This window comes from Bos grunniens, chromosome 7 (assembly GCF_055505025.1).
Source record: "Bos grunniens cultivar Pamir isolate PY7600 chromosome 7, Bosgru_T2T1.0, whole genome shotgun sequence".
Classification (NCBI taxonomy): domain Eukaryota; kingdom Metazoa; phylum Chordata; class Mammalia; order Artiodactyla; family Bovidae; genus Bos; species Bos grunniens.
In genome coordinates, this window is record NC_141171.1 from 80572758 (window position 1) to 80596857 (window position 24100).

Here is a 24100-nt window from a genome sequence, read left to right on the forward strand (position 1 = left end):
TCTAGAACTTGTGGTTCTTTGTCTCTCACAACTAAACTTCTGAAAAGTACTTTCACTAACTTTAATTAGATAAGGAATCCCATTTATTGACCCCTAATGTAGTCCCCAAGAACACAACCTTCACTGCCATTTATTCTGGAGAAACACGTGTTTAATATACATGAATGTTACTACACTGTGCTGCTTCCAAGGGTCTCCATGGTCAGAGGAGCCTTAGATATGAATGAATTATGACCATAGCTACCATTTACAAACTGGTCTGTACAGAGCCCGTATCCACAGCATAAAGGATACCTTGGGAATAAATATCTAACCAAATAGAAAATAGCAATAAGACAAATTACGAAGAAACCAAGTAGAAGTTCTAGAGGTGAAAAGTGTAACTGAAATTAAAGATTTGCTAGAGGGGTCCAACAGCAGATTTGAGCAGATAGAAAAAGGAACTTGAAGAGAGGCCAAATTTAAATGAATCAGTCAGAAAGAATTACATCAGTGCTTAGAATGAAATTTTTAAAGAATGAAAAGAGACTAAGATGACCTTTAGGACAACACCAGCAGTACCAACATATGTATAACAGGAGTCCCAGGTGAGAGGAGAGAAAGAAGCATAAAATATTTGAAGAAATAATGGTTAAAAATTTCTCTAATTTGATGAAAATTTTTAATGTACATATAGAAGAAGCGTAGTAAACTCCAAGTAGGATAAAAACAAAGCCTTTTTAAAACACAATCTAGAGAGACAAATTGAAAACTTTGAAAGCAACAAGAAACAAATCACAGTAATTATTTTTTCTAGGAACTGCCACATTTCCCACAGAAGCTCTACCGTTTCTACATTCCCACCAACAGTGCACGAGGGTTCCAATTTTTCTATTTTTGTCAACACTTTCTGATAGTAGCCATCCTGTTAGGTGTGAGGTGGTATCACAGTTGTGGTTTGCATTTTCCTAATTAGTTAACATTTTGAAGACCGAAGGAAGGAAATAATAAAGACCAGACTGGAGAGGAATGAAGTAGAGAATAGGAAAACAAGAGAATCGAAAGAAAATCTGGTTCTAAAGATCAGCAGAACTGACAAACGTTTATCACTAGCCTGGTAAGAAAAAGCTGAAATCACTAAAATCAGAAATGAAAGTGGGGCTGTCACTACCAACCTTACATTATAAAATGTGTTATAACTGTACATAGTCCAGCTGCATGCCAAAAAAATTATAGACAGCATAGGTGAAATTTTAAAAATCTGGAAACACAAAATACCAAAGCTGATTGAAGAAGAAATAGAAAATCTTAATAGACCTAAAACAAGTGAAGAGGTTGAATCAATTATTACCAAAAAAAATTCCAGTAAAATTCCAGGGTTGGGTGACTTCTCTGATAAAAAGAATTAACATCAGCTCTCAAACTCTTCCAAAAAATAAAGAAGAATCATTACCTAACACGTTCTATAAGGTCAGAAGCCCAGTATTACTGTGATGTTGTGTCTGATTGTGACCCCATGGGATTTCCCAGGCAAAAATTCTGGACTGGGTTGCCTTTTCCTTCAGGGAATCCTCTTGACCTAGGAATCAAACCTGGGTCTCCTGCATTGGCAGGCAGATTCTACCACTCAGTATCAAGGGCTTCCCCGGTGGCACTAGTAAAGAACTTGCCTGCCAGTGCAGGAGATTCAGAGACTTGGGTTCAATCTCTGGGTCAGGAAGATCCCCTGGAGGAGGGCACAGCAACCCACTCCAGTATACTTGCCTGAAGACCCCAAGGACAGAGGAGCCTGGTGGGCTACAGTTCATAAGGTTGCAGAGCCAGACCCAACTGAAGCAACTTAGCACACATGCGTGCACCCTGATATCGAAGCCAGAAACGCAGCAAGAGAAGAGAACCACAGATCGATACCCCTTGTGAATACAAATGAAAACCTCAAAAGTACTAGAAATCAAATTGAACAATTTTAAAAGAAGTATATGGTATGAGCAAATGAGGGGCTCCGATCAAGATGGCAGAGTAGTAGGACATGGAACTCTCCTCCCACAAATACATCGAAAATACATTTACAAATGGATTCTTAACACCTACTGGACACCAATGGAAGTCCTCAAACACCTGAAAGGATGAGAAAGATCTCCACATAACTGGGCAGGAAGAAGGGGTGGGAGGGAGCTGAAGAAAGGAAAAGTTCCCACACCCTAGGAAGACCGCTCACCTGTGGGGAGAGAGCTTGGACAGAGAAGGAGCTTCAGTGGCTCACAGGAGGGCCTGGTAGTTCAAGGCAGGCAGGACAGACAGGTGGTCCATGCCACCGCCCTGTGAGCCCAGCCTGATGTGCATCTGTGGGTAAAGGCACGGGCTGGGAAACAGGGTTGAGAGGACAGGCCTGCGGAGAGGGCTGGTGCTGGCTGCTTGGAGACACCCTGAAGGGACTGGAGTATGGTACAGCTAAGCAACCAGGGGTGCAAGCCTGGCCGCCACAGAAGTGAAGCTCCAGTGTTAAGGGGCCCATTACAGCCTTTTCATCCACACGTCAGCCCCCTGCGCCTTGGGCTCCGGGAGCGTGTGCCCCGCCTGGGCAGGCTTGCAGGTCCCACCTCGGGAGCAGACGCCAGTGGGTTGCCCACGTGCAGAGGGGGGTGGAAAGCACAGCTGGACACAGATAGCCTGAGAGACATCCGAACAGAGTGGGTGTCCCAAAGCTGTGGGCTTTGCGGGTGCCTGCACGAGGGGGCTGGGCCAGGCCAGGATCTAAGCTGTGCGCTCCCACGTCAGCTCCAGGTGTGGGACTTCTGCAGTCCTGGCAGACTGAGAGACACCAGGGCTGATTGCTGACACACCCACAGCTGAGGTCAGTGCCCTCGACAGTGAACTTTGTGGGGGAAAGGTGGCACAACAGAGCACACTCCCCAGGGAACAGCTCCAGCAGAGGGATACTCAGCGGCTCCCTCCCAGTGGGAATGTCCGGTCTACCCCACACCACAGCTCAGAAGCCTATCGGGAACGTCTGCCCCAACAACTAAAGAGCAGACCCTGCCCCTAGCCGGGTAGTGACAACTACAGGGCAAAGAGAAGGCCCCGCTCCACAACCAGGGCAGGGTCTGCTCACCACAACACAGTCACACCTCCCGTCAAGGGGATTAACAGCTGGCCCACACTAAGAGGTGGCAGCCATCCATACCAAAACAGCCCTCACACCCAAAAGATTAAACCTACGCAGGCTACACAGGGATGTCCCCACATAAACACAGACCTCCAAGACCACAGTAGATAACTGTTTTTCCTAAACTGATAGTGCAAGAGAAATATAAGTAAAATGAAAACGCAGAGGAACCTTTCCCAAATATAAAAGATCAGGAGAACTTCCCTGAAAGAACAATGAAACAGACCTCTTAAGCTTAATAGACACTGAGTTCAAAAGGAGGATAATGAAAATACAGAAGGAATTAAGAAAGGCTATTGGAAGAAATTCACGTGAAATGTTCCCTTGGTATCTCCAATTTTCTTGAAGAGATCTCTAGTCTTTCCCATTCTATTATTTCCCTGTAGTTCTTTGCATGGATCACTTAAGAAGGCTTTCTGATCTCTCCTTGCTATTCTCTGGAAGATTACTGTAAAAAGGAACTAGAAACTATAAGGAGGAACTAGGAAAAATTAGAAAATTTATCATGAGCAAATGAGACTATCCAGGAATGTAAGGATGGTTCAACATTTGAAAATAAAGTATACATCATAGTAATCAATTGAGGGTATGGGGGAACCCCACATGAGTATATCAATAGATTGGGAACAAGACAGGGAAATCTGCTTTGGTCTGAAGCTCTAGCCAGGGCAGTTAGGCTAGAAAAAGAACTAAAGGACATTCAGATTCGAAAGGAAGAGGTAAAATTCTCTTTTCACAGATTACACGATTTTATATATTTTAAAAATCCCTGAAGAATACACACACATATACACAAAGACAACCAATAGAGCTTGTAAAAGCAACAAGGTTGCAGGACACGAAGTCAAAGTACAAAACTTAGTTGTATTCCTATTTTTTTTGTTGTATTGCTTACAACAAACAATACAAAAATTAAGAAATCCATTTACAATAGCATCAAAAAAATAAAATAATTAGGAATACATTTAGCCAAGGGAGTGTAAGACCTGTACGCTGTTAAACTACAAAACATGGAAAGAAAATTTTAAAACGTTTAAAAAATGGAATGATATTTCATATTCATGGTTTGGAAGACTTATTGTTAAGATGGCATTACTTCCCCAATTAATCTACAGATTCAGCCTATTCATGATCAGTAGAATCCTAGCTAACTCCTTGGAGAATCTGACAAGCTGATTCTAAAGTTCATATGAAATTGAAAGACACCCTGATTAGACAAAAGCTTGAAAAAGAACAGTTGGAGAACTCACAATTCCCAATTTCAAGCTGCTAAGTCACTTCAGTCGTGTCTGACTCTGTGTGACCCCATAGATGGCAGCCCACCAGGCTTCCCTGTTCCTGGGATTCTCCAGGCAAGAACACTGGAGTGGGGTGCCATATCCTTCTCTAATGCATGAAGGTGAAAAGTGAAAGTGAAGTCGCTCAGTCATGTCCGACTCTTCGCGACCCTATGGACTGCAGCCTACCAGGCTCCTCCGTCCATGGGATTTTCCAGGCAAGAGTACTGGAGTGGGGTGCTGTTGCCTTCTCTGCCCAATTTCAATTTCAAAACTTGCTACAAATTAACAGTAAACAAAACAACGTGGGACTGGCATTCAGGATAGACACAGATCAGTGGTACCCAACTGAGTCCAGAAATAAACCCATATTCTACGGTTAATTGATTTTCAACAAGCGTACTAAGCCCATACAATGGAGAAGAGACATCTTTTCAATAAATGGTGCTGGAATAACTAGATTGTTCTTGTTGTTCAATCACTAGGTCATGTCCAACTCTGTGACCTCATGGACCGTAGCATGCCAGGCTCCTCTGTCCTCCACTGTCTCCCAGAGTTTGCTCAGATTCATGTCCCTCGAGTCAGTGATGCTACCTAACCATCTTATACTCAAACAATTAAACGCAGAAGTACCATATAATAATGCTCCTAGGTATATATTCAAGAGACCTGAAAACATGCTCACTCAAGAACTTGTATACATGTTCATAGCACTGCAGCACTATTTAACACTCACAATAGATAAAAGTAGAAACACCCAAGTGTCTATCAACTGATGAATACATAAATAAAATGTGGTAATCTATACAATGAAATATTATTTAGCCATAAAAGGGAATACTGATCATGCCACAAGATGGAGAAGCCTTGAAAACATTATCTAAATGAAAGAAGCTAGACACAAATTGTATGACTACATTTATATTAAATGTCCAGAATAGGCAAATTCAGAGACAGAAAGGAGATTAGTGGTTGCCAGGGTCTAAAAACAGGGAAAATGGGAAGTGGCTGCTTAGTGGATATATACTTTCTTTATAGGGTGATGAAAATGTATTGAGTTTAGGTGGTGGTAACGGTCACTTTAAGAGCTCTCTAGTCTTTGCCTTTCTGTAGTTCGCCTCTATTGCATTGCACTGTTCATTGAAGAAGGCCTTCTTGTCTCTCTTTGCTATTCTCTGGAACTCTGCATTTAGTTGGGTGTATCTTTCTCTTCAAGAAAATTGGAAATATCAAAGGAAAATTTCATCCAAAGATGGGCACAAAAAGGACAGAAACAGTAAACACCTATTAGAAGCAGAAGAGATCAAGAAGAGATGGAAAGAATATACAGAAGAACTATACAAAAAAGATCGCAGTGACCCGGGTAACCACGATGGTGTGGCCACTCACCCAGAGCCAGACATTCTGGAGGGTGAAGTCAAGTGAGCCTTAGGAAACACTGCTGTCAATAAAGCTAGTGGAAGTCATGGGATTCCAGCAGCGCTATTTAAAATCCTAAAAGATGACTATCAACGTGCTGCACTCAATAAGTCAGCAAATCTGGAAAACCCAGCAGTGGCCACAGGACTGGGAAAGGTCAGTCCTCATCCCAATTCCCAAGAAGGGTAGTACTAAAGAATGTTCAAACCACCAGATAACTGCACTCATCTCCCAAGCTAATAAGGTTCTGCTCAAAATCCTTCAAGCTGGGCTTCAGCATTACGTGAACTGAGAGCTTCCAGATGTCCAAGCTGGGTTTAGAAAAAGCAAAGGCACCAGGGATCAAATTGCCAACATTCACTGGATAACAGAGAAAGCAAGGGAATTCCAGAAAAACATCTATCTCTGTTTCATTAACTATGCTAAAGCCTTTGACTGTGTGGATCATAACAAACTGTGGAAAACTTGTAAAGAGACAGGAATACCAGACCATCTTACCTGTCTCCTATATGTGGGTCAAAAAGCAACAGTTAGAACCCTGTATGGAACAATTGACTGGTTCAGAACTGAGAAAGGAGTATGACAAGGCTGTTTATTTAACTTATACACAGAGCACATCACACGAAATGCCAGGCCGGATGAGTTATAAGCTGCAATCAAGATTGCCGGGAGAAACATCAACAACCTCAGACATGTGGATGATATCACTCTAATGGCAGAAAGTGAAGAGGAACTAAAGAACCTCCTGATGAGGGTGAAGGAGGAGGATGAAAAAGCCAGCTTAAAGCTAAATATTAAAAAAACTATGATCATGGCATCCGGCCCCATTACTTCATGGCAAATAGAACGGGAAAAGGTAGAAGCAGTGACAGATTTCCTCTTCGTGGGCTCTAAAATCACTGCAGATGGTGACAGCAGCCTTGAAATTAAAAGACGATTACTTCTTGGCAGAAAAACTATGACAAACCTAGACAGTGTGTTAAAAAGCCACTCTGCCGACAAAGGTCCACATAGTCAAGGCTATGGTCTCTCCAGCAGTCACACACGGTTGTGAGAACCGGATCATAAAGAAGGCAGAGAGCTGAAGAATTGAGGCTTACAAACTGTGGTGCTGGAGAAGACTCCTTAGAGTTGCTTGAACAGCAAGATCAAACCAGTCAATCTTAAAGGAAATGAGTCCTGAATACTCATTGGAAGGACTGATGCTGAGGCTGAAGGTCCAATGCTTTGGTCACCTGACGCAAATAGCTGACTCATAGGGACTTCGCTGGCGGTTCAGATGGTAAAGCGTCTGTCTACAATGTGGGAGACCTGGGTTCGATCCCTGGGTCGGGAAGATCTTCTGGAGAAGGAAATGGCAATCTACTCCAGTACTCTTGCCTGGAAAATCCCATGGACAGAGGAGCCTGGTAGGCTACAGTCCATGGGGTCGCAAAGAGTCAGACACGACTGAGCGACTTTACTTTCACTTCACTTTTCACTTTCATTGAAAAAGACCCTGATGCTGGGAAAGATTGAAGGCAGAAGGAGAAGAGGCTGACAGAGGATAAGATGGTCGGATGGCATTACTGGTGCAGTGGACATGAACTTGGGCAAACTCTGGGAGATGGTGGGGGACAGGGAGGCCTGGAGTGCTGCAGTCCATGGGGTTGCAAAGAGTCAGACACTTTTCTCTAGAGAAAAGTCCATGCAGCAACAAAGACCCAGCACAGCCAAAAATAAATAAATAAAATTCTATATTAAAAAAGGAAGCTCTTACACAGAAGAATATTATTCAGCCACTAAAAAGGAACTCTCTGGAGGGACTTTCCTGGTAATCCAGTGGTTGAGAGTCTGCCTTGCAATGCAGGGGACATGGATTTGATCCCTGGGCTTCCCCAGTAGCTCAGCTGGTAAAGAACCTGCCTGCAATGTGGGAGACCTGGGTTCAATCCCTGGGTTGGGAAAATGCCCTGGAGAAGGGAAAGGCTACCCACTCCAATATTCTGGCCTAGAGAATTCCATGGACTGTATAGTCCAAGGGGTCACAAAGAGTTGGACACGACTGAGCGACTTTCACTTTTCAGTTTCGGGGAACTAAGAGCCCACATGCAGCAGAGCAACTAAGCTTCCAAGCCACAAATAGAGGGTCCATGTGCTGCAACGATCCCCTGTGCTGCAACTAAAACCTGATTCAAATAAGTTAATTTTTTAAAAGAACAAAGGAACCCTTGGTTGACATATAATCCAGCAATCTCACTCCTGGGCCTATAGCTAGACAACACTGTAATTGGAAAAGATACGTGCATCCCTATGTTCACAGCAGCACCTTTCATAAGAGCCAAGACATGGAAGCAACAAAACGCCCACTGACAGAGGAATGGATAAAGATGTGTGATGGAATACCACTCAGCCATAGAAAAGAATGAAATAGTGCCACTTACAGCAACACGGATGGATTTAAGAGGTTATCGTACTAAGTGAAATAAGTCAGAAAGAGAAAGACAAACACCATATGACATCACTTATCTGTGGAATCTAATGTATGACACAAATGAGCCTACAAAACAGAAACACTCACACAGACATAGCAAACAGGCTTGTGGTTGCCAAGGTGGGTGGGGGTGGGGTAGGGAAGGATTGGGAGTTTGGGATTAGAAGATGCAAACTATTATATATAGGATGGATAAACAACAAGCTCCTACTGTATGGCACAGGGAACAACATTTAATATCCTATGATATACCATAATAGGAAAGACTATGAAAAAGAATGTATATACGTATAACTGAGTCACTTTGCTGTTATAGCAGAAACCAACACAACATTGTAAACCAACTACACTTCAGTAAAATAAACTGAAAGAAAAAAGAGATGCCAGAGAGCTTATTTTGCCTCCCTACCAGCTAGGGACACGGTGAGAAGGTGGTCATTTACAAGCCAGAAAGAGACAGCTCTCTTTCTGGTAGTTGACCAGAAACCGACCATCAAACACACTGGCACCCTCATCTTGAAGTTCCAGCCTCCAGAACTGTGAGAAAACATGCTTCTCTAGAATAAGACTGAATAAGCTTTTTGAGAATTTCTCGAGTGTCAGTCACTAATTCTGTAGGGGGAACGGAGTGAGAGGTGAGCACCTCACCCAGGGAGGTAGTGAGCAAACGTCAATGGAATCCCAACTAAGGGAACTGGACCATTCTCCAAGGCCCGGATACTAAAAAAAGAGACAGTTCTCTTTTTCACTTAACATGCTATATTAGATATGTGATTGGGAATTGAATACTACTTTGGGTTTTAGTCATGTGTTAGTAAAAAGGTATTACATTCTGCCTTGAAGAATACATTTATAGATATACACACGGAGCGGTAAATTTTGTCTGTGATGTTTCGTAGGTACATTGGTCCAGGTGTGCCAGACTGACATTCTGCAGTAGACACCTGTGGCCAAAAGGTTTCCCATTCACCAACGACCCCACCCACCAGTTAGACAGGGCATGTGATTAGTCCTGGCCAATGGGCTGTGGGAAGAAATGACTGTGTGAAGCCCTAGGACCCAACACAGAAGAAGGGAAGTGAGCTCTCCATGTCATTTCTTCCCTCATGGTAGTGTGGTAACAATGGGAACCCTCTTGTTTCTCATGTTACAGACACAAGATGTTGGTGCTGAGCCTCGCAAGTGACTGTAGAACAAACCTTCCATAGATCTTCAATGGACATGAAATGCAGGCAAGTAGGAATAAGCTGTTCAGATGTCTATACTGCAGACCTTCATCATATTGTGCACCAGAGGGGAACAATATTAATGCTTGTTGATGAGAGCTTCGTGTTGCTAACTTGAATGCCTATTTTACAGATAGTACACTTATAGTATGACATGTATAGTATCTCCTGATATAATAAGCTTTATGAGTCCTGTGTTTCTTCCAAGTTCTGTTTGCACAACAAACTTCTGGCTGTATTTGAGATGCAGTGGCCAACTGAAGCAGGTACTGTTGATGCCTAATATTGCCTAGACTCACCTTGGAGCTCACCTGCAGCTGTGGGTGGTAAGCAGCTTCCAGTATGGTTGCAGCTCCTCTGAATGCCAGCTTCTCCACCTGAGGGCTGTGTGAAGCATCAGGGGAATCTGCTGAGCCATGCACAGGAACAACTCAAAGGATAAGACAGTTAATACCTCAGAAACAACTCCTGACAATGGGGGAAGGAAGAATGGTGGGTGACTGCCCCAGCCTCCCAGCCTGTGCTGGAACAATTCTGGGATGACCTGTACAGTTCTTCAGAGGGTAATCAGAACAGTTGAGCTCTGATCATGCACTGTGCTAATCTGCTCAATCATGACTCCTTTCTGGACTTCCCATGGTGGCCCAGTGGTTGAGACTCTACCTCAGCTACCCATGCAGCGGACTTAGGTTTGATTCCTGATGCAGGAAGATTCAATTCAGACAAACACCCCTTGTGAGAAGAGTAGGAACCTCTAAGGAGAGTGTTTTATGTGAACCATCCACCTCAGGAACCATACATTGCACTCTCTGACACCTTGTCCACGTTTCAACACACAGACTTCTAGCCCACATTCAGGAGGCATTTTGACCAGAAGAGAAAACCAGACCTGATGTTGCTATCCATGAATTTGAGTCATGAAGACTTCTGGTCCAGGATGAAACGAAAGCTTTGCTGTATGCACCCTGCCTGACATTTGCCTTAATTTTCAGGAACTATTTGTCTTTAGCTGGACCAAGCATTTAGTCTCGCTCATAGAAACGTCCATTGGTTGCTTACACCACCTACCTACACCATCTCCCATGGCTCCTAGTTGATGCAAGCTCCAGTAGCTTAACTGGTCCCATTGGTGTTGCTGTCCATGGTTCTGATAGAAAGAGTATGCCTCTGCATTGACACCTGTTTTGCTGTCTGTGGTGCTGCCTAATGGTTCTTTTTTATGCTCAGGAAGATGCTGCACATTTAAAGAGCAGATTTTTTAGTACAGACTAAAATTCAACTATAAACATGAGATTTTGGCTTTTGTTGATGTATTATAGGGGCTTCCCAGGTGGTGCTGTCGAATGAAGGAGACATTAAAGATGCAGGTTCAATCCCTGGGTTGGGAAGATCCCTAGAGGAGGGCATGGCAACCCACTCCAGTACTGTTGCCTTGGGAATCCCATGGGCAGAGGAGCCTGGAGGGCTACAGTTCATAGGGTTGCAAAGAGGTGGACACAACTGAAGTGATTCCGGACAATGTGTTAAAGGATTTAGGACTCTGGCCTACGGGTCCCCATTCATGCTGAAGAGTCTATACTTTCTTGTTATCTTATATTCTCAGAACAGGTTTTAGGATTTAGCACAGCTGATGGAAAAGAGCGGAGCTAAATAGAGAGAAACCAGGGCTGTAGCTTGCAGGCTATTAATCACACCAGGGGAGCCACTATTCCTTTGGCAATCCCTGGCTTGGAATTGTCCTCTTTTTGACTTCCTATGTCCTTTCTAGCAGAAAGTCCTGTGGATTCTATCTTCTAAGCAGCTCTCAGATTAGGCTGCTTCATCACCTCCACCAACACTTCCATGACAATGATGATCATCACACCACCATCACCAGCCTCACCCCTCTGCTTCTACTTAACATCACTTCTTGTTGGAATCATCCCTCTAGGATAAAAACTTCCAAGTGGAATAACTAAGTGGAAGTATAGGTATGTTGTTTAAGGATTTGACAGCTGTAACAAGGAGCATTTCCATCAACCTCGTAAAAGAGGGTCAGAGCCATGTCTAGGTCGCTAAAGCACTACCAGCAATACAGTTCAATTAAAAATTGACCAAAAGAAATACTGAGTTGGCCACAAAATGGATTCAGATTTTCTACTTTACTGAAAAACCCAAATGAACTTTTTGGAAACCCAGTACACTGAGAAACTAAACAGGGAGTTCTCTGGTAATCTAGTGCTTAGGATGCCACACTTTCACTGCAGTGGCCTGGATGCCCTCCCCGGTCAGGAAACTGAGATCCTGCAAGCTGTGTGGTGCGGCCAAAAGTTTTTATTTAAAAAAAAATGCTAATGCTGGACTTCCCTGGTGACACAGTGGATGGGAATTCGTCTGCTAGTGCAGGGGATTCAGGTTCAATCCCTGATTGGGGAAGATTCCACATACCTGGGAGCAGCTATACCCACGTGCCACAACTGAGGCCGCACGCTTAAGAGCGGGTCTGCAGTAACTACTGATGCCCCCATAGTGTCTACAGCCTGCGCTCAGCAACAAGAGAAGCCACTGCTCACTGCAACTAGAGAAAGCCCTCGCAAAGCAGCAAAGCAATGAAGACCCAGCACGGCCAAAAATAAAATAAATCGTAAATTTTTAAAAGATTTTAAGAAAATGCTAGTGCTTATATAGAGCACTTAACACATACCATAGCTGAGGCAAGGGTATGCGGTGCTTCAAAACAAACCTTTGAGGTAGGTTCTGCTTTACAGAAGGAATAATGAGACCCAGGGATGTCAAGACACTTGCTCAAGTTCAGATAAGACGCTCAGAGAAGGTCAGATAAAGCTTTCGGAGACTACACAGGAAGCGAGTGGCAGAGTAGGGACAGAAACCGATGTTTGTCTCCCTCTCTCCTGCCAAGGAGATTTCCCCTTTCTTACACCCCTGGAGAACTGCCAGGGGTCCCTGAGAAAGCAGAGCTGGGGAAGAGAGAAAGGGACGCCTACAGGGGAGCAAGCAGCTGGAGAGGGCTGGGAAGAGGGGCTTTCGGGGCTACCGGGTCGCCATAGCGAGTGTGATGCAATGACGCCCATCGCTGCGTCAAAGGGCGGCTCCAGGGATGCGGGCACTGCGGCAGAGCTGGTCCCCACCGCCCGCGCCCACCTCGCCCCTGCAGCCTGCGGCGGCTAAGCCAGCAGGCAACCGCTGCTGCTAACCTTCCTCCGGCATCAGGACCACCTCCTGGAACCTCCCGTGACCCCTGAAAACATCTCTGCCACAGGTGACCCCTGACAACCACGCCCAGGTACTGGCCGTCCCTGAGAACAGCTGCAAGCCATCGGTAACCCCTGACAACCGCCGCCAGCCACCCCCACCCCGACCCGGTCCCGGAGCGCCCAGGGCGCACCATGAAGTCTGCGGTGGGCTTGCGTCGTGGCGGGTCTGGCGGCCGTGGGGGTGGCGGCTGGGGCGGAGGGCGCGGAGGCGGAGCGGGCAAGGGAGCAGGAGGCGACGGCGGCGGCCCGGGAGGCAAGGGCGGCTTCGGGGCGCGGACGCGCGGCTTCGGTGGCGGCCGGGGCCGGGGGCGCGGTGGCGCCGGAGGAGACGGCCGGGGGGACCGCGGAGGAGGCGGGCAGCTGCGCGGCGTGGCCAAGAACAAGAACCGCCGCAGGAAGAGTGTTTTGACGGTGTCGGTGGAACCGCACCGGCACGAGGGCGTCTTCATCTACCGCGGGGCGGAGGACGCGCTGGTCACGCTGAACATGGTGCCGGGCCAGTCGGTGTATGGCGAGCGGCGGGTCACGGTGACCGAGGGCGGCGAGAAGCTGGAATACCGCACGTGGAACCCCTTCCGCTCCAAACTGGCCGCGGCCATCCTGGGCGGGGTCGACCAGATTCACATCAAGCCCAAGTCCAAAGTGCTGTATCTGGGTGCCGCCTCGGGGACCACCGTGTCCCACGTCTCCGACATCATCGGCCCGGACGGCCTGGTCTACGCCGTTGAGTTCTCCCACCGCGCTGGCCGGGATCTCGTCAACGTGGCCAAGAAGCGAACCAACATCATCCCGGTCCTCGAAGATGCACGGCACCCGCTCAAGTACCGCATGCTCATCGGCATGGTGGACGTGATCTTCGCCGACGTGGCACAGCCGGACCAGTCCCGCATCGTGGCTCTGAACGCCCACACCTTCCTGCGCAACGGGGGCCACTTCCTCATCTCCATCAAGGCCAATTGCATAGACTCCACTGCGTCCGCCGAGGCGGTGTTTGCCTCTGAGGTGAGGAAGCTGCAGCAGGAGAATTTAAAGCCTCAAGAGCAGCTGACTCTGGAGCCCTACGAAAGGGACCACGCTGTGGTGGTCGGGGTCTATCGGCCTCTTCCTAAGAGCAGCAGCAAGTAGCCACCCAGCTCGGGCTGTCCCTGAAATGTGCCCAAGACTGTACTGTGCTCCGTGTTACCATTCGTTTTCTTCGTGCACTGTTTTTCTATTAAATGACATAAAGAAACAGTACCCAGGTGTATCAGTGAGGCCACACTGAGTTATCCCCACATCTCCAAATCCACCAAACCCTAAAATAGCTAAGATACCTGGTGAAAGGGGTCCATAAAGGAGTAACAACTTGGGGACTGTGCTTACTCCAGCCACTCAAAATCCTGACTGTTCAGGGCCCCTCTTCACATGTACTTCCTCATCACAGGGGCTGGGGAAATGGGCTTATAAAATCATCTTTGGAAGGCGAGGGTGGGGGGGCAGCTGGAGCACTTCCTACACGTTGACACATCAGGTGACCAAGCCTGACTCCAGGGAGTGGCACTGGGACTAACACAGCCCATCTGTCTGACTCCAAGCCAGAGTTCTAATCATAATAAATAGTCAATACTTTTCTCTTCAGGCTTCCCTGGTGGCTCACTGTTAAAGAATCCGCCTACCAATGCAGGAGACGTGGGTTCAGTCCCTCAGTCTGGAATATCCCCTGGAGAAGAAAATGGCCGTCCAGTTTGGTATTCGTGCCTGGGAAATCCCAAGAACAGAGGAGTCTGGTAGGCTACAGTCCATGGGGTTACAAAAGAGTCGGATATGACTAAGCAACTAAACAACTTTCCTCTTCAAATAAGATCTTTTGCATTTGCTGGTATGTGTAATGGGGCTTCTTAGGTGGCTCAGTGGTAAAGAATCTGCCTGCCAGTGTAGGAGACCTGGGTTCAATCCCTGGGTCAGGACCATCCCCTGGAGAAGGGAACAGCAACCCACATGAGTATTCTTACCTGGAAAATTTCATGGACAGAGGAGCCTAGCAGACTACAGTCCATGAGGTGGCAAGGAGTTGGACACAACTGAGTGACTGAGCACACAGTGTGTACAGTGAGAACGCCAGCCCAGGATGGCTTTGTTACCATTACCCTTTTACACAAGAGGCAACAGAGCTTCTGAAGGTAAACTGGTTGCTCAAATTTGCACAGCCAGATGGAACTCAATTGCCGGTCTTTGGAGCTCATAATCCATTGCTATTTCTTGTATACCAGTAGGATCTTTCCTCTCCCCGACAGGGCCCATGCTAAAGAGACCGTACAAGTCCTAACACAAAGACATGGATTAGGGCTCTCTTGACTCCTCTGTGTTCTTTCTGTCCCTCCTGATGCCACCCTTTACCTTTTTCTGGCCATGCCACATGGCTGGTGGGAATCTTAGTTCTGTGGCTAGGGATTAAACCTGGGCCCTCAGCAGTGAGAGTGTGGAGTCCTAACCACTGAACCACCAGAGAATTCCCCCTTTTCTTAGATTTCAAAATAGTAATACAGGGTATGAAGGTAGACTGTGAGTCCACCTAACACAGTATTCCCAGTGCAAGGCATAACACTTCCAAAGTGGCATCACCAAGGGCCTGAGAAATACCAGGAAAATGACTCTCAGAAAGTATCTGTCTCTGAGAGGCAGTTCCTGCAGATCCTGAAGTTCAGTACATCAACTCTGGCTCTCCACACCAGCCCAAAGGGAGCAGGAGAGTGAACAACCCCAGGAGAGCTGTGAATGTTCTAAATCAGGCTTTTAAAAGGGCTTTTATTTATTCGTTCACTCATCCATTCAAGAACTCCCCACTGCCAATTGCCAAAGTCCTGGATATTTCATCCGGGAATGACTGGTCCCTAACGCATCATTTGGAAAGCGGGTCCACCTTCCTAAAGGTGTGCTCGTACAGAGACTATGGGTGGTCTGCGTTTTCTGAGGATACACTTCCTTCACACAGGAAGAAGATAAATCAGATTTTTAAATGGCCACCCTTCTGCTCCTCCTCTCCACTTCCCTATCATTCACTCACACACACACACACACACACGAGCTACAATGCAGGGGGAGAGCTACCGTTCAGATTTGTTGGCCAGACTGACTCAGGAAGAAGAGGGTGAATAGAGTAAATGTCTGCAAGACCCCAATCCAGGCATTTCCATAAACAGTGTGAACGCTTCATTAAAACCATGAAAAGCCAGGATCATTTCTATTTAACAGATGAGGAAACTGAAGTTCGGAGAGATGACATGACTCGCTTCAGATCCTCCAGTAAGACTCACAGCCAGAAACCAAACCCACAGGAGTCTAACTCCAAAAGCCCTTTCTCCAATCCTAAGCTAAGGGATTCATGGCTGAGATGAAACCTGGAGGCTGAAAAAAAACAGCGGGGAAAAAAAAAAGAGGACTTCCTTGCTGGTCCAGTGGGTTAAGACTCTATGCTTCCATTACAGGGGGCACAAGTTCAGTCCTTAGTCAGGGAACCTCACATGCTGGGTAGAGTGGCCAAAAAATTTTTAAAAAGGGAGAAAAAACCCTGAGGCTGATAATGGACTCCCAGGAAACAGGATGATTACTTCCAGAATCTTAAGGGATCCGGTCCTTCCTCAGAGTCAGCTCAGCCTCAACAAGGAGCTTTTGGAGCCTCCATACAGGGTTTCTGTCCTTCCAGACTGAGGAAAGGGCAGGGGAACCTTGGCCTCTTTCCTTGGTGTGAGGATTCCCACATATACACAGACAATTTATAGTTAATGTATGAAGCTGCTTGACGTGGGACCATCAGTGGAGAAATGGCATTTAAAAAAATAAACTCATAAAGAATGTCTCTGAGCTCTGGATGGGTCTTTGGGCCAATGGGATGAGATGGTATATCCCAGGAGAAATATGGGAATAAGGACTAAGGGAATGTAGGGAGGGAAGCTGAAACCTGATTTTGGAGGATAATGGCAGGAAGGAAGTATGGGACTGTAACTCCCATGGGCAGCGAGGTTCCAGGACACAGGTAGCACCTGACCTGCTTGGGTCCCCAGAAGGCATTAAATTTGGGGTGCTTAGGTGTCTTAGACTGTTGAGGCTGTATAACAAAATACCACGGTCTGCATGGCTTCAATAGACATGTACCTTCTCCCAGTTCTGGAGGCTGGAAGTCCAGGGTCAAGGTGCCAGCAGGGTTGGTTTCTGGTGAAGCATCTCTCCTTGGCTTGTCAAGGGCTGCCTTCTCCCTGGGTCCTCACGTGGTCTTTTCTGTGTGTGCACAAGGGAGATGAGAGAGATAGGGGAGGAGGGGGGATCTCTGGGCTCTTCCTCTTCATAGAAGCATTCCAGCCCTGTCAAATTACATCTCCACCCTTATGACCTCCTACAACGCTAATTACCTCCAGAAAGTCCCCATCTTCAAATACAGTCACATTTGAGGGTTAGGGCTTCAGTGTTTTAATTTGGGGAAACACAATTTGGCCCAAAACACTAGGGACTGGATGGGAACTTTCTGCTAAAATGCCCGTCTTATTGGCTTCTGGGAAATGACTGTGGAAAGCAATGTACAACTGAAGTACCTGCACAGAACACGGCACATCACCCCTTCTTCCCATCTTTCCTCCTGTTGTGAGTGTAGGGTAACTGAGAATTAACAGTTAACATAAAGGCTGTGGGCTGGAACGGTGCTGGTGGCGGGGGTGGGTGGGAGTGGTGGGGAGGGAAATTAGTTGAGCTTCCAAGAGGGACTGGTTCAAGCTGGAAGCCGGGTAGAATCTGCTGCTGAGTTTCAGAGAATCAGGAGTGACAAGAGCCATGGTTGAGCCCAGCCCAGCAGATGCAGTGAGGCTGGAGGCTGATGCTCAAAGACCAGGTGAGATGGACCCTGAGTCAAAGTGTCAGCAGAAACCAGTGGGAAGAACCCACAGACCTCAGCCTTCCACATACCCTCACTATGATGTCCGTCAGCTTCCTCCACCCTGATGCCTCTGGGGATGAGGGGAGGAAGAATGAGGAGGGAAAAGAAAAACCTTTGTCCAAAAGGGACTGTTTTAAGCCAGAAGAGACCAATTTCTTTTCAAGTGGTAGTTTCCCTCCCAGCTGCAAATCCTCGACCAAGCAAGATGCTTTAACCCCATCTGAGCTGCAGTGAATATGTTTGAATTCTACTACACTCGTATTTATCAATCACTTATGATGTCTCAGGCATAAAGCACTTATTTGATTGCAAAGTGTTGTTAACGGAAATGTCCAGATTAATGTTGGCTGTAAAATGAATACCGGTGTCAGAACCACTCGAAATGTCTGTGTTGCTGGAGTGAGAGAGCGTGTAAGAGCCCCTGACCAGTGACCTACCCCTTTTTCTTCCCACCCCTGGTTCTGCCCCCACACCCTGAAGGAATGCACACATGTCTGTAAATAGACTCCCAGCCCTCAAATCCAAGATTTGATCCTGCCCCTCAAACAGCCTCCTTTAAGCCCCTTGGGACTGGAGTTACAAACTGGGAGGATGGTCCCCTCAGGAGGACTGGCCTGGGGAAGACTTGGCCCCGATGCATGATCTAGAAGGTGGGGGCGTGGGCTCCCAGGGGCACGGCACTCGGCCACTATGGACTCCTTGCCCCGTGGGCCAAGGTGCAGACAGAGGAAGGCCAGGGTGCAGCCCTCAATATGTGGGGCCCTGGGCTGGGGCCCGGATTGCTCAGATCTGAGAGTGGCCCCTCCACCCAATTGAATCTGTGTTCTTCCTTAAGGAGGCAAGTCTAACTCTTTCTTCCTAGTAGTCTTTCCTGGCTCTTGGGCTCACAGGAAGTTCCTCCTGATTCACATTCTGAAGGAGACAACATTTATGGTGCACATGGTGTGTTCCAGTTGCCTCTAGACACCTTGTTTCACTTAATCCTCATAGCACCCCCCGGGAGGCAAGTGTCATCATTCCCACATCACAGATGAGGAGGCTGAGGGTCAGGAAAGTGACAGCAATCACCCAAGGTGCAACAGAGCTGGAGAACACGAGATCTGGGTTGTGAAGAACTGTATTCTTTCTCTAAGTCAATGAAATTAAAACCAGGCACTCTAGGGGAAAGAAGGCCTGACATCTGTTTTCGGTTAAGTCCCCCAGCTGATTCTAATGTGTGTCCAGGGCTGACATGACTATTTTATACCATACTGTTCTTGCTGTTGATTGGGAAGGGCAGAATAAGGACAGCACTTTGAATCACTAGAAGATGACAGCTTTTCTGCGGGGTCTCTATGACAGGCCAGGATACCCCTTGAGATTCCCAGGAGGAGGAGGGTTGAAGTCTGTGAATGAACTTACTGGTGTTCCTGCCTCTATAGCCCCTGATTGAGAACTGCCCGCTAATCTTCTTTGTAAGGAGGCCAGCTGAGCTGGGAGAGAGAGCTGCGCCGCCAGGTGCAGGAGGAGTTCAAAAGGCAAGGAGGCAAAAATGAGAGACTTTGGTCTTTAATCACTTAATGTGATGGAATGGGCACTCGTGGTAAAGAACCTGCCTGCCAATGCTGGGGATGTAAGAGACATGGGTTCATTCCCTGGGTCAGGAAGATCCCCTGGAAGAGGACATGACAACCCATTCCAGTATTCTTGCCTAGAGGGCCTTGGTCCATAGGGTTGCAAAGAGTCAGACACGACTGAAGTGACTTCGCATGCAGTGTGATGGAATAAGCAAGCAGATAAAATGGGAGAAAGTGCCCACTCCCCTGTTCCACATTCCCCCATGGAAAGGCACCCCAGCTGAGAGTCAGTGGCATCAGAGCTACGTAGGGATGTCTTACTGCTGAAGGCGCCCTGGAACCAAATGCTCCAGCGTTTTATGGATCCTGACGCCTCTGGTGAGGGGACAAGGGGGAAAGGCTGGGAGCGGGAAAGTTTTCAAAATTCTCCCCTTCACGCATAAGGAAGCAGAAGTCCTCAGATAGAAACCTATAAGGGACTTACCTGGTGGTCCAGTGGTTAAGACTGACACTTCCACTGCAGGGGGCAAGGATTCAACTCCTGGTTGGGGAACTATAAGATCCCACATGCCACTCACATTAAAACAAAACAAAACAAAAAAACATTTTGGAATGAAGGTGACGGATAGGAATGGCCCTGAGTCCTTGACTGCAACCCCCTTCAGGAACAGGAGCTCGCAGGCTGTGCCCCAGGTCTGGCGCGCGAAGGGCAGCTTCCCCCCTGGTCCCACCAGGTATTCTGGGTAAAGCCTTCTTAATTGCCTGTGGTCAGGCCTGAAAAATCAATCACACATCGATCCTTAACCAGAAGCTGATTCTGCAATGCCTATATCCTCATCCAAGCTCTGAATAGTGTTCCCAATTTTTCCTGTCTCTTGAGCAAAAAATTTGTCTCTTTTTTTACCTTTCCATTTTTCATTTATTTCTCATGTGTTCCATTTCCACTCCCTGGGGGCCAGCAAGCCCCACATCATCAGCTATGGCTCCAGGCCCACTGCCTCCAGCCGAGCCTCTGCTTGGAGAACTTGGGTGCCTAAGAACATTAGGAGTTCTTGCTATGCGCAGTAGCTATGAGCACATTTGCCTTTCTTACTTTTCATGTGATTTTAACCTTCCCCCACTTTTCCTCCCCACTTGTTTGTCCACCTCACTGCCTTTAGGAACCCCAATCCAACAATCATTCAACCCCTGCGGACTTCCAACTCTCTGATCTTTTCACCATCCTTTCAACTTCCTTGCTCAAGTCTTCACTTGCCTCTTTACAGATTTCATGGTCTATAGCCACTTCCTTGCTTAATGTTCTGTCCCTGCCTGTCTGCATTTGTTGGCAAACTGGCCAGTTGTTTTCTGAACCTGTTTCTCGTAGTAAATTATCAAATGAAAACAGCTGCCAGTATATGCTACTAACACTCGTTTCCAACTTCTCCTAAGGTCACACATTCAATGGTACGTTACCTGCCTTCCAAGTTGTCAGGTGACCAAAGTTTCACTTCTTCACAAGATCAATCACCATCCTTCTATCCTCTGATAGCAGTTTCTTTGCCACCTGCTGCCAGTCCCTAATCCAGGGCCTCGAGTTTTATTTAGGTTTCTGTTCAATAGCATTTACTGCTGGTACCAACATTTATATCAGCTGGGATGGGTATATCAGATGGCTTATGTCATGGTAACAAATGTCCAAAGTCTGTGCCTAAATGACCAATTTGTTTTCTTCCTCATACTACCTTCATTACTTTGTGGGGGGTGGGGCGGTGAGGGAGAGTTTTAGAGAGGTGACTAAGTTAATTTTAGTCACTTAGGGATCTAGGCTAAGAGACCAGCTACCATCTTGAATACTGCTGGCTGTCAAGAGAGAAAAGATGGCTCCAGAAGGTCTCAGACTGGTGATTATGTGTTCTAGCCATGACGTGGTAGTTCCAACCACAACTCACTCACTGTGGGCTAGAACCAGTCATATGAACTTTCTCAACCACAAGGGAGCCATATTGGTTGACAGTTTAAGAAATGAAAGCCTAAATACTATGATTATAAGCTATAATAATATTTTTTTGTCTTAATATGGCATACAGTTTATGGTTTGCTGACAAGTTCATATGTGTTTTAAAATTTCTGTGCATTCAGATGGATAATAACCAGCTTTGGCTAGTCAAATACAAGTTACTTGTTTGCTCTGACACTGAAAGAAAAGGAAGATACTGCAAAATAGAATAAAGATCAAATTACAGATAGAGTTTTGGGGATCTTCAGCACATGTGATAATTAAAGCCTGCAATAGATGGGTTCATCTATGTGTAGTTGAGGAGAGAAGACTTAGAACTCAGCTCTTAGGAGATCCACCATTTTGTGTTCTGATAGAGAAGTACACAAAGGAGATTTACACAAGCTTCTGGAACAATGTTGTGTCATGAAATCCAAAGAAAGACAGCATTTCAAGAAAGAGGAAGTGTCAGCTTTGCCAAATGCTGAGGAACCAAGGAAGATGACAGAAAGCACCCGATTAATTTGGCTTCATGGGTCACTGTTAGTGTTTGCAAGAACAGCGAAGTAGTCAGGGACGATCCATTTTAGACAAGGTTGAAGATAAAAACAGGAGGCGAGGAAGTGAGTCAGTGGAGCAAACACTCCTAAAAATGTGATGGGGGAAGAAATACAGTGAGGGGTGGAGGGACAGTTTTTGTTTTTTGACTTTGCATTGACAATGTAATCATTAATAGTGTGTCCCAGTGTGGTTGAGAAGTCAGCCTTTATTCTGGAGTTGCAGTTATCATGCAGAGACTTTTCAGATCAATATTATTTGATGAATCTGTGTTCCTGCAAGAAGGGAGCTCCCAATGGCACCATGGTTCAATTAGAATCTGGCAGAAATTGCTATTTCCTCCAAATATCCATTTTCCCAGGCAGGTTAGAATTTTCAGCCAGGCACAGGGCCTCCCAAACTAAAGACAATTCCTCAGTCTCCCTTGTAATTATATATGACCAGGGGAATAAGTCCTAAACAATGCAAATAAGCAAGAGTATCCTGTAGCAGGGCTTCCCAGGTGGCTCAGTGGTAAAGAATCCCCCTGCTAACCAGGAGACGTGAGTTCAAACCCTGAGTCAAGAAGATCCCCTGGAGAAGGAAATGGCAACCTACTCCAGTATTCTTGCCTGGGCAATCCCATGGACAGAGGAGCCTGGCAGGCTACAGTCCATGGGGCTGCAAAAGAGTAGGACACGACTTAGTGACTAAAAAACAACATCCTGCAGCAACTTCAGAGAACCTTCCTTAAGGAACAGCTTACATGAGTCATTTGACCCACTACGTCACTTTCTTCTTCCTTGCTAGTTGAAATATGGACACGATAGTTGGAGCTGAAGAGCCATTTTGGACCATGAGGTGACCTTGGGAATAGAGGCTACAGTTGACAGAGTAAAAAGCTGCTGCTGCTAAGTCGCTTCAGTTGTGTCCAACTCTGTGCGACCCCATATAAGGCAACCCACAAGGCTCCGCCGCCCCTGGGATTCTCCAGGCAAGAACACTGGAGTGGGTTGCCATTTCCTTCTCCAATGCATGAAAGTGAAAAGTCAAAGTGAAATTGCTCAGTCATGTCCAACTCTTCGCAACCCCATGGACTGCAGCCTACCAGGCTCCTCCATCCCTGGGATTTTCCAGGCAAGCGTACTGAAGCTAGAAGAATCCAAAGTCTGTGTTGACTTCATAAAACAGAGTTCTATGGCAGCCCTAGATATCTGTATCTGTTAATGTTACAAAATGTAACATTAATGCAAATTTTGTTAGTGCAAAAGGAAAATAAGCATCTAGTTTAAGCCTTATGTTTTGCAGGTTACTAATATCCTTGCTGTGTGCTGTGCTTAGTTGCTCAGTTGTGTCCAACTCTTTGCAACCACCTGGGCTATAGCCCTCCAGGCTCCTCTGTCCATGGAATTCTCCAGGCAAGAATACTGGAGTGGGTTGTCATGCCCTCCTCCAGGGGATCTTCCCAACCCAGGGATCAAATCCAGATCTGCTCTGGGCAGATTCTTTACCATCTGAGCCAGCAGGGAAGCCCAAGAATACTGGAGTGGGTAGCCTATCCCTTCTCCAGGGGGTCTTCCCCACCCAGGAAGCATCTCCTGCATTGCAGTTGGATTCTTTACCAGCTGAGCTACCAGGGAAGCCCACTTAGTCAAATCTAAATCTAATGAATATATACAAGGTCAGCAAGAAAAGTGCAGACTGTAATAAAATTGACAATCCATCGCTGAAATGAAAACAGATTAAAAGTCACTGAAGAAAATTCTATTTAGGAAAAATAATAGTGTTAATTTAAGACCAAGGATACTGGTCAGGAGTCCTTGATGTTAAGAAGGAAATTAAGAATAGAAGTTTCCCGTTTGCAGCAACATGGATGGACTTGGAGAGCGTTATGCTCAAGTGAAATAAATCAGATAGAGAAAGACAAATACTGTATGGTATCATCTATATGTGCAACTTAAAATATACACAAACTAGTGAATACTACAAAAAAGAAGCAGACTCTATATAGAGAGAGAACAAACTAGTAGTTACTAGTAGGGGGGAACTTAGGTGTGGGGGAGTGAAAGGCACAAACTATTAGGTGTAAGACAGGCTACAGGATGTACTGAATAACACAAGGCATCAAGCCAGTATTTTGAAATAACTATAAATGGAGTGTAACAATTTTTTCTAAGAAAGAAAAAAAAATACAATTTTTAAATAAATTAAAAAATTAAAAACAATATACAAAAATAAACTCAAAGTCGATTAAAGATCTAAATGTAAGACCAGATACTATAAAACTACTAGAGGAAAACATAGGCAGAACAATCTTTGACACAAATTGCAG

The 24100-nt window shown here is 46.2% G+C and overlaps 1 protein-coding gene across 1 annotated transcript; it reads left to right on the forward strand.

Annotated features, from left to right (window-relative positions):
* The first annotated feature begins 12158 nt into the window (after window positions 1-12158).
* On the forward strand, window positions 12159-14030 carry FBLL1 (fibrillarin like rRNA 2'-O-methyltransferase 1). The gene has a single exon (XM_086412791.1). The coding sequence runs from the start codon at window positions 12927-12929 to the stop codon at window positions 13917-13919; it is 993 nt and encodes a 330-aa protein (XP_086268917.1). The 5' UTR covers window positions 12159-12926; the 3' UTR covers window positions 13920-14030.
* Window positions 14031-24100: the final 10070 nt, after the last annotated feature.